This window comes from Microtus ochrogaster, unplaced genomic scaffold (genome assembly GCF_000317375.1).
Source record: "Microtus ochrogaster isolate Prairie Vole_2 unplaced genomic scaffold, MicOch1.0 UNK29, whole genome shotgun sequence".
Lineage (NCBI taxonomy): Eukaryota > Metazoa > Chordata > Mammalia > Rodentia > Cricetidae > Microtus > Microtus ochrogaster.
In genome coordinates, this window is record NW_004949127.1 from 4,442,276 (window position 1) to 4,452,913 (window position 10,638).

Consider the following 10,638-nt stretch of genomic DNA (forward strand, 5'->3'; position numbering starts at 1 on the left):
CTCTCTCTCTCTCTCTCGGGTGTGTGTGTGTGTGTGTGTGTGTGTGTGTGTGTGTGTGTGTGTGTGTGTGTGTGTGTGTGTGAAGCACGCATGCTGGAGAAGGCTCAGGAATGCACACAGGTCTATAAGCCTGGGAAGCAAGCACTTTATCAACTGAGTTACCTCTGTAGCCCCAGGAATATCTCTTTCAAATAGTAAATAAAATCATGTCATCCTTCTGGAAAAATGCTCCCTACATCCTTTGCACCACACTCCTTCGCCTGCCCACAAGCCTGAATGTTCCAGCCCCGAGGCCACCTCAACAGCCTCTTCAGCTAAGGTCCTACTCCCTGACTGTGGTTCATGCACAGTGCCTTAGTTGCATCCAAATTTTAGACTGAGTCACTCCCCTCAGCCTTTCCTCACTACCCCAGTGAAAGAAGCCACTCAGTCACCATCACTTCACCCAGTTGTAGCTACCTAATGTTTAGTAAGGGCTCATAATTTTTGACTACTGACTACTTTAAAAGCTCCCTGTTCTCTTGTCCTTGGCTGCAGGAGGGGTTCCCAAGGACAAGGTCATATTTGTCTTATCTTCCTGGATAGCCTCAGGTCTTCAAATGCTTCAAATACTCAGTGAATAAAGCTAGAAAAACTTCCTCAGTGTATACAATGGGGTGGGGAGTATGCCTTTAATGCCAGTCTCAGGAGTCAGACTTGGGCAGATCTCTGTGAGTTTGAGGACAGCCTGGTCGACAGCCAAGGCTGTTACGCAGAGAAACCATCTCGGAAAAAAACCAAAAAACAAAAACAAAAACTTCACCAGCAAACTTAAAAAGATGAAGAGTTGCTGGGTGTGGTGGTACACACCTTTAATCCCAGCACTCAGAGGACTCTCTACAGGTTCAAGGCCAACCAAAGTAAGGTCCAGGACAGCCACAACTACACAAATCTGCTTCAAACAACAAAACAAACAAAGTTACCTTTACTGCTGAAGAATATAACAAGAAGGGTAACTTTAGTAAAATATCCCCTTATGTTTCCAAGCATGGTTACATTGCCTTCACCTACAATAATTTATTGTGTGTCTTACTTAGGCATGATGAGGACAAACATTCTAAGAATTAAAAATTTATTTTACACTCATTCAGACCATTTGACTTTCTGGATGAGAGAATCAAGTAAAAGTAAGACTCATTATTTTATATACTTAATAATAAACTTCAACCAAATGAGGGCTATGTCTGCCAGAAGAGGTTTCTCTTTTCCAAATAACTAGAACTGCTGGGCTTCCACAGACACTAACAAGACAAATGTGACCTTAGCGTGAACTTAAGCTCGTACTAGTAGGAAAGGAAAACAAGTCAGAAAATAGGGGTATTTGCTGAAGCCACTAAGAAACAAAAGCACTAGAAGCAGGCACATGAAACAGAAAGGACACCTATATATGAGAATTTATGCTATCACTAGCCATTTATTTTTTGATCAAAGAATCTTAGTAACATTTTTGTATTAGGTAGACTAAAAACTTGGGTTTTTATTTGTTTGTTTTTAAGCTATGATATAAAACCACTATCATGATACAGAGAAAAAAGATGTTTGTTTTATTTCTGATTTTTGAGACAGAGTTTTTCTGTGTAGCCTTGGCTTTTCTGGAACTTGCTCTGTAGACCAAGATAGCCTTGAACTCAGAGATCCACTTGCCTCTGCCTCCTGAGTGCTGGAACTAAAGGCATATGCCACCACTGCCAGGCAAGATTTTTTTTTTTAAGTAGAAAGAACTTTGTCATCTACCAATAGGACTCACCAAAAACCATTCTCCATAAGGCTGGATGAGGTCGAGTAAATGGACCTGCAAAGAGAGGACATGAAGTTAGAATAAACTAGATTTAGCCAGAAAAGAAAGCTCTGTTGATCTACATACAGCTATCTCTAATGCTAAATTTTATTTTCTCTTTTTTCTTTTCCCACACCTTTTGAAACAGCCTTCTTAATCTTGGAAAGCTGCAGAACTCCCAAATGCCAAGAGGGAGATGTCAGGCAGACTGTTACAGCATAGGCTTGGTCTTCAGTAGCCCTGTGCCAGAACTGACCTCAGGATCTGGTGACAAAACAAGGAAGGATCACAGCTATCTTCTGTGTTTCTACAACTCCAGTCAGCAGGGGCAGTTAGTGGTCAGTGGCACCATCATCTGGGAACTGAGGGTCATGGCAATGATGGTTCCAGTAGGATTCAATGTAAAAATACCAGAGTACAACCTGGTTTTGTTTGTTTGCTTAATAGCCAATGTTCAAGACAATCATGTCAAGTATGTTTTGTGAGCAGGTTTGGGGAACAAGATGAGAAAACAGGCTTAGAATGATGAAGTAATCTGCCTCCATCCACAGTCTGCCAAAAGTATACTTAGACTCTGAAGCTTCTCAGCCATGCCTAGAGTCACTGAGATGCACAATTTTTCTGTATGCTGTGAATATGTATTTCTCTCATTGGTTAATAATAAAAACTGTTTGACCAGTAGTCAGGTAGGATAAGGTTAGGTGAACAATCAAACTGAGAACCCAGATGAGGAGGGGCAGAGTTGAGAGAGATGCCAGTCTGCTGAAGAACAAGCAGGACATGTAGAAAATGAGGTAACAAGCCATGAGCCTCATAGTAAAATGTAGATTAATAGAAATGGATTAATATAAAATGTAAGAGTTAGCTAGTAATAAGCCTGAGCTGAGGAGTTTGTGCTCTAACAAATAAAGCTTACCTGAAGATGAGAGGGTGGAGTTAGCCACTAGTTAACCCTAGAGGCCAGGCAGTGGCCTTTGATCCCAGCACTTGGGATCTCATGCCTTTGGTCCCAGGATCTGGGAGTCACACACCTTTAATCCCAGCACTAAGGAGGTAGAGACAGGAATATAAGGCAGGAGAAGTCGGGGGCTTAGCACCTTTAGTATGAGGATTAGGTAAAGGTAAGAACTCTCTAGTGACTTGCTCCTTTGTTTCTCTGATTTTACCCCAATATCTGGCTCTGGGTTTTTAGTATTAAGACCAATTAGAATTTGTGCTACACTGAACTATTGGTAGAGCATTAATAATTAATAGTAATATTAAGTCTCTAAGTGATTATTTGGAAGCGGCTGAGGGATGGGGTGGGACAGAGAAACTCCTATTTACACACAGTCATGGGACGTCAAGGAAAGTCTTTATTATAGAATATACCCAGGGATAACAAAAGCTAGAAGAATCCTTGGAAGGTCCTCTTCTGAGAAGCCTCATAACTAACTGCAGATTCAAATGGACTCCATCTCACCCCAGTAATGGGTTAAAATTAAACTTACTTAACGATCCTTAGCTATGTTGGAATAAAGGTAGAATTTAAAAGCTTCAAGATTTTGTTGTTGTTTGTTTGTTAAAGGAAACAGAACAATGAATAGTAAAGAAGGAGATAGCAAGGGATGTGAAATAGACATCATATCCTCTCCTTCCCTGGTCTCCCAAGGGCTCTTATACTCTACACCTCTTTATAGAACAACGCCTCCCCTTATAGGACTAGGAAGAAGCCTCAGAATGGAATCCTGCAACACCAACCCACTGACAGTCAAAGGGATTATGGTTTTTCTTCTTCCTTTCTCTAATCCTGACAGAGCGGGTCCATAATCATCAAATTTCTAATAGATACAAATATACAACAGCAAAGACAATTGTGATAGCAGGTAGCAAATTGTTTTAAGTAAACACTCATTGGAGCTAGTTCTGTCTTTAGCAAAAAAAAAAAAAAAGTAACAGTAACTCAGTACTGTACAGCTGTTAATAATAAAAACATCCAGGGAAAGAACAGCTGAGCAGGGCATGATAGCATATGCCTGTAATCACTTGTGTGATCCCAGCACTCAGAAAGCCAAGGCAGGAAGATCAAGCACTCAAGTATAGCCAATTCCAGACAGCCGTGGAATATATATAGGTAGAGCTTGTCGTCCCCTCCCCCCACGCCCAAAAAAATTACTAACAAAAAAACAAAAAGAACAGTTACAGAGAGCTTAGCATTCGTCATAGTTTGCATGTGGTTTGACTCCTAAGGGCTCATATGTCAGGAACTTGATCCCAGTGTTGGGAAAAGGTAGTAGAAGCTGTCAGAGGCAGGATCTAGTGGGAGGTCACTGAGTGCTGCCCTTAAAATGAATACTGCAGTTCTCTAAGGACCCTGGTTTTCATCAAAGGGTTATTATAAAATATCAAATCCAGTCTTCCCAGGTGAGGCTCCCCACCCCGTCCACCTCTTGTGCATAATTCCTTCATGAGACAATGCACCATGATGAAAAGATAACCCTCACCTAAAGGTCAATAACAAGTAGAATGGACTTTCAGGTTCCAAACTGAGTTTCAAAACCTCCATTCTTTATGAGGTATACAGCCCCATGTGTTTTGTTACAGCAATAAAAGAACAAGTCAAAACATGGGTTTAACATTATTAATTTAGTTAGCCCTCACAATTATCTTCCTGTTATCTCCATCACATAGTAGAAAAACGAACACATTTAAGGACGAGAAGGGGGACACAGAGCTGAGAGGAAAAGTCTGTGCCCACCTGCTACACAAGACCCATCTTGTAATCTGCACCTCGAAGAGTCAGAAGGATGTGATGCCCAGGAGAACTACAACACTCACCATTGGGGAACGCTAACACGCTGATGATGAGAAAGAAGAAAATAACCGAGAGGATGCCTCTCCAGATGTTGTCCTCTGGAACAGAGTCATCCCTGAAAATAGAAAACATTGAGAATTCATTCTCACATCTAAACAGGAAACCAAAACGCAGGACACTTTCTGTAATCTAACACCCAAAGACTGCAGATTTTCTTTTGCTGAGCAAAGTCGCTACACACAGTTTATTGCTTAGTATCACTTCCTAAAACCAACACTCTCCTAATACAGCTCAGCTCTTACAGGAAAGGCAGCCGGGGGGCTAAAGGCACAGCTCAGTACGTTAGCACACACAATGCTCATCTCCACCACCAAAATTATATAAAATAATATATAAATAAAACTGGTCATCTTAAACACTACCATTCTACTCAAGCATGCATTTGAGACCCACTGTTCTTAAACACACACGTACAGAAAAAAAAAACAAACCAACTTATCAAAACACAAGATTCATTTGTGAGAAATCTCTTTCGGTGATAAAATAACAAAAGATGTACTTGGTTAATACAGGAAGTGGTAAGAAAATTTTCAAAAAGTCAGAATGAAGAGATCACAAGGAGGAGAGCAATGTAACAAGGTTACATCAGCCACTCTTGAAAATGGAAAGCTGGGGACCTAGAAGATGCAGGAAGAAGCATAGAAACAGGTAACAAGAAAGCAATCAGGAAAAAGAAAATCAAGAGGGGAAAAAAATTATAAGATTTAAACTCAGAGCAGAAACAGAATGATAACTTTCCTCCCATGCATGGCTTGTCTATTGCCTTGTAGGGCCCTGGTCTCCCTTATTCCTGGAGTGCTTCTCGAGGACAATTTCTGGTCAGCACGACCAAGCATTTAACCCTTATTCCTGGGACGCATTCAGTTTCTAGTCAGATGACTAGCATTCTGTTGGTTCCTGTTTTCCCCTTGCCCCACCTGGTTAAGTTCCTATTTTTCTCCTGCCCCGCCTGGTGGTTAGCTGCAGGGCATTCATTCTATTTGAGATATGGTAATTTCCCTACCTGCCTGGGTGGGGGTTCTTGTGCTGCAGTAGGTAGATAAAGGGCTTCCCCAAGGCTGAATAAACGGCATTCGGTTGATCTCCTTACGAATGACCCTGGTCTCTCTGTGTGTTCTTTTCAATCTCCAGGCCCTTGCCCGACTCGCGTTCGGTACAGTGGCGCGCGAACTGTACCGAGGGTGTAACACCAAATCGGGTGTTACATTGCCTCACCATTCCAGTAAACTGGACTAGTCCCTTTGTTGGTCGATGTGTTCCCTGTCTACCTTGCCAGAGCCTATTTCTGAAATAGGGACTTATTCCCTTCTGTTCTTGGGACCTGACACATGCTACACACTCAACAGATATTGCGGACTGACAGTTTATAAGGAAGAGCTACTATGCAAACACTATGTTGGACACTTTACGCTGAAAGAGCATGACAGGCTGATAGACACTGACTGATAACATGTGGGACTCAAGAAAAGCAAATGCAAATGGGGAAATAGAGGTTAATACTAAGGATATAAAATCAAAACTGGGTGTAGTAATCATACCAGTGCGCTCAGCACTTAGGAAACTGATGCAGGATGATTGGAAGTTTGAGGCCAACGTGGGTTACAGATCAGTTTCAAGTCAGTCTGAGCAACAAAGCAAGACAGACTATCTCAAAGGAATAATAATAATAGATCATAAGCCTTGTAATTATTGTTATTAATAATTATGATGATGATTAATAATAAAAACAACCAGTAACCTCTAATTTTTGAGCGACATTATTAAGCAAAACCAAAAATGGTCTATTTAATGTCTGAGAGGAAAAAAAAGAGTGATGAAACAACATTAGCTATGGAAGTTTTGTATTTGCCTAGTGAGAAAAAAAAATATAAGGACTTTAATAAACTGGAAAAATACTGAACAGGAGAATCAAACCCAGTAGTGAGTTTGAGTAAGGGGACAGGTGAAGTTAGTAATCCGAGTCCTATCAGAACAAAGTCCTACCTTCACAGTCTGGCATGCCCTGGGCACAGAGAGAATGCAGTGTCTATTGCACTTAGCACAGGTGTGCGTGCACAAAAGGAACGAAACACACTGCAGGGCTGCCCAGCTAGCCTCGTGACAACCTGAGCACACAAGGTCGCACACTTCAAAGACTGCTGTGAGTCCATCTTCTCTAAACTCCAAATCATTGAGAGACTTAGCCTTGTATTGAGGTGCATAGAGAGTTTCCAATTATTCATAACAAGGAACTTGGCAGAAAGAGTCATGTAATGCCCACAATCCCACTCAGAGGCAAGAACCTGACTCTTATCTACTGTTATCAACTGTGTTCTGGGCTTAACTGAGCAAACTTCCTGCTCTGAGTAAACTACCTCCTCAGTCTTCCTCACACTCAAGGTGTGAGGTGATCATAGCTGTACCTCAGGACTGGTTCTAAGCTGTCTCCTGTGTAGGAGCCACACAGGACAGTAATAAAGGATGTAGCCTCTAACTGAAATGACAGCTATAAGATCTTAGGCAGATTATTTAACTTCTCTGTGCCTGTTTCCTCCTCCATTAATAAAGACTAGACATAAACTCTACTTCATGAGATCCTTCTAAGGATTAAATGAATTTAGCAGCTACTTAGAAAAGGGCCCACACACGTCTCAACATTCTTCTGTTGTTTCCATTTGCTCCTTCATCCAATTCATGCTGTGTTGGGGGACTTTGGAATGCAGGTTCTAGGTCAAGGTTTCTCATCCACTGATATACAGGCTTGAGGACACAAAGTCCTCTTCTTTCTCTGCTAATCTTGACCTGTGCTGAAGAGTATTGGCCAGACAATGACAATGCAAAGATGCCAGCTGTGAACAAGATTTTCATTAAGTTCCCCAAGGCACAGGTCCCATCTGGTTCTGTTAAGGGTCCTTCAGTGCTCACAGCAGGTTTATAGCAAGCAACTGCAATATAGTGGGAGTGGGGGTAGGAATGGTGGCAAGAATGCTCCAGATGATATGACAGAGTGGGTGGGATTTGGATAACATGAAGGGGATCCCAGCCTAACATAAAGAGTCCACTGAGACTTTCCTGTCCCCTGCAAAAGGTCACATGCAGGGGCCTGCTGAGATCACACAAGATATTAACAGCCTAGTCAGGCTTCCAAACACCACTTGGTGAACATGGATCCAATAATGTAGAAACCACCCAGAGAGAGCACAACCAGAGTAGGAAAAGGAGAAGTCAGGAGAGCTTTGGGACTCAGATTCTGTGTCAGTTCCATTTCTAAAATCTATGGGCAACTGGGTTATAGTCTTCAGGAGATTAGGCAACACCACTTATTCATGATCTTTAGACAGGGCTATTCTCTATGGAACCAGAAAGATGACAAGATCTACTCTTCACCATGACACAAAGGTCTCTAGGCTATGGGTCCCTACTCTCCTCTTGTTTCCTTTAATTTGAGTTCTTGAATTAGATAAACCATGTCACAACCAAGGATTATTTCTCCCAGTGAAAAATGTAATCCTAAATTACAAGGTAGACCTATGTCATCCAGATGTCATAGTTTTAACAATGTACTCATTCAATCTTAAAGGAATTTGGGAGCTTGGTCAAGAATTATTTGCTTAAAGACCCATTCACTAAAGAACTTCTTTCAAGTTTGCATAGGACATCCTTCATCCTTTCAATGACAGAAGATGTTGGGCCTTCCAAAGATGAAAGATATTGGGCCTCAACAATTTGACAGGAAACACAACTATTGCAATGAGAAAAGCTATAATAAGAGGCATTGAGAACTATATTCACAAGTCATCCTTTGTGCTTCTTAGAACATCAAGAAAGGTGCTCATGAAAAGAACCATCCAAATGAGATGTGAAGGATACTGGGAGCTTGAGAGGGCAAGAGGAGTCAGGAGAGAGAGACAGCAGCAGTACCAGGGTGAGCCAAGGAGTTGCCTGAGTCTAAAGGGTATGCTGTGTGCAGACACTGAGAAGCAAAAGTGGAAAAGACAACCTACACCACGAGGTAGAGCCTCCACACCCAGTTTGCACTTTCTGCAGGTGGTAGGCACACAGCTACCCAACCAGCAGGGGGCAGGCAGGATCACAATTTGGGTTTAACAGGAAATAAGCCTGAAAGATAGGCCTGAGGGTATGCCATTCCAAGGGGCTGGTGATTTGCTGGGTTAAAGCTTAAAATAGTCAAAGGAGAATAGTTAAGGCCCAAAAGATCTACTAGGGTTAAGCCAGGTGAACTCCAAGAAAGCAAAGAGCTAGGCTGAATGGAATAGGGATTGTTCAGCTGTTGAGTAGCACTGAACACAAGGCCAGAACCAGGAAAGCAGACCAAGCTGATTAGACCAGTCCTGGTTTTTTAACTAGCTGAAATGTAAAAACTGACTCCTGAACATAAATCTAGAGATACAAGAATACTATCAGAAGATAAACTGTGCTATGATTAAAACAACAAACAAGTATTTGAGAGTTCTGTTTACTTAAGAGGAACCCAAAAGGTAGTAACTCCTTGATATATAATCTCTTTAGGGTAGGGCACCATCGAAACCAAATAAACATCTGAGTCACTAAGGGTCTATACAGATGACCTCAAAGAAACATAGCTTGTCCCTTTAATAAGTTTATGGTCTTATTAGGGGGAAATAAAAAGAAAAAAAAGAGATAAGTTTTGAAAAATATAAAAAGATGTTTACTTAATTTAAAAATTATTCAAATAACTAGGAAAGAGAAGTGATGAGGATTAACAGTAACTGACCTTCAAATGCAACCTAACACAATGTGGCCTAACAGTACTGTCTACCTCTTGGGTTGGTCTGGCCTCAGTTGTGTACTTCTTGAGCTATTACTACAAACCATCAATTAACACTGCTGGTGCCAGAGACATCAAGGTTTCTCTTACATAGAGAAAAAAGATATGATATAGAAAAGCAGGACCAAGACAACCGAGTTGTTAGTATTGGGAGGCATTTTCTATCGGGTCTTCATATGGTCTTGAGGGAAAAATCAGAAAGTCCGGGAGAAACTCCTAGAAAAGCATTGAGAGCCAGAAATAATGGTCCAAGTTAAAATGAAAAAGATGTAATTTCCAAATCTGGTAAGGGAAATTAAGTAAAAACCATTACTTAAAAACAAATCAAATATCTGTTCACTCCTTTGCCCCTTATCTATCCTCTATCTTCTTAGTTCCATATCCAGAGAAAACAAGAACAAATGAATTGATAATCATATAGGAATAGCCATTTGCAAAGAGGCAACCTCATCTAGACAGGGAATAATTCCTGTGGGCAAGTGCTAACAGGGCTGCCAATTCCCTGCATCCCTTCAGATCATGGATAACAATGGCAGAACCTTGTGTGATTGCAATCTGGGGGTGGTGGGGTGTATGTGTTTTGTTTTTGAGACAGGATCTTACTACGTAGTCTTGGCTGCTGAAAAGTCACTATGTCAAATGACTGCATTTAAAGTAGTGGACCAGAGAACAGGGTTCCTCCATTTATAAGACTTTTCTAGTGAAGTTTTGGAGTGGGGTATATTTAAAAGCAACCTTCCAAGAAAACGCCCTCAGTGACCATAAGAATCTATCAACAGGCACTATCTCTGAATATCTCCCAATATCAAACCCTGTACTTAACCTCCCATCAATAAGGATCTTTGAATGATTCTCAACCCAAAAGCACTCTTTAAAAGAACTGCTGGACAAACCCAACCTTACCACAGACTTTTCTTTGAGGTATCAAGTCCTTCCCATTCCAAAATTCTTGCAGGGTATCCATAGCACATTATCTCACCAGGCACTATTCTTATATACGGTAATACAAAACCCCCAAAGTATTCAATACTTTAGATAACTAGTCTTTGCAAAACAAACATTAAGCCATATTTTAAAAGTTTGATTGAGCCGGGCAGTGGTGGCGCACACCTTTAATCCCAGCACTCGGGAGGCAGAGGCAGGCGGATCTCTGTGAGTTCGAGACCAGCCTGGTCTACA

At 41.3% G+C, this 10,638-nt stretch overlaps 1 protein-coding gene across 2 annotated transcripts in view; it reads right to left on the minus strand.

The window, feature by feature from the left end:
- The window catches only part of Ptdss1 (phosphatidylserine synthase 1), a 49,482-nt gene that overhangs the window by 34,963 nt on the left and 3,881 nt on the right, over positions 1-10,638 (minus strand). For both annotated transcript variants that reach the window (XM_005368147.2, XM_013354112.2), the window contains exons 2-3: positions 4,634-4,725; positions 1,787-1,831 (exon numbers count right to left, since the gene is read on the minus strand). In XM_005368147.2, the coding sequence (XP_005368204.1) occupies positions 1,787-1,831; positions 4,634-4,725 (137 nt within the window). The remainder of the gene's footprint in view (positions 1-1,786; positions 1,832-4,633; positions 4,726-10,638) is intronic.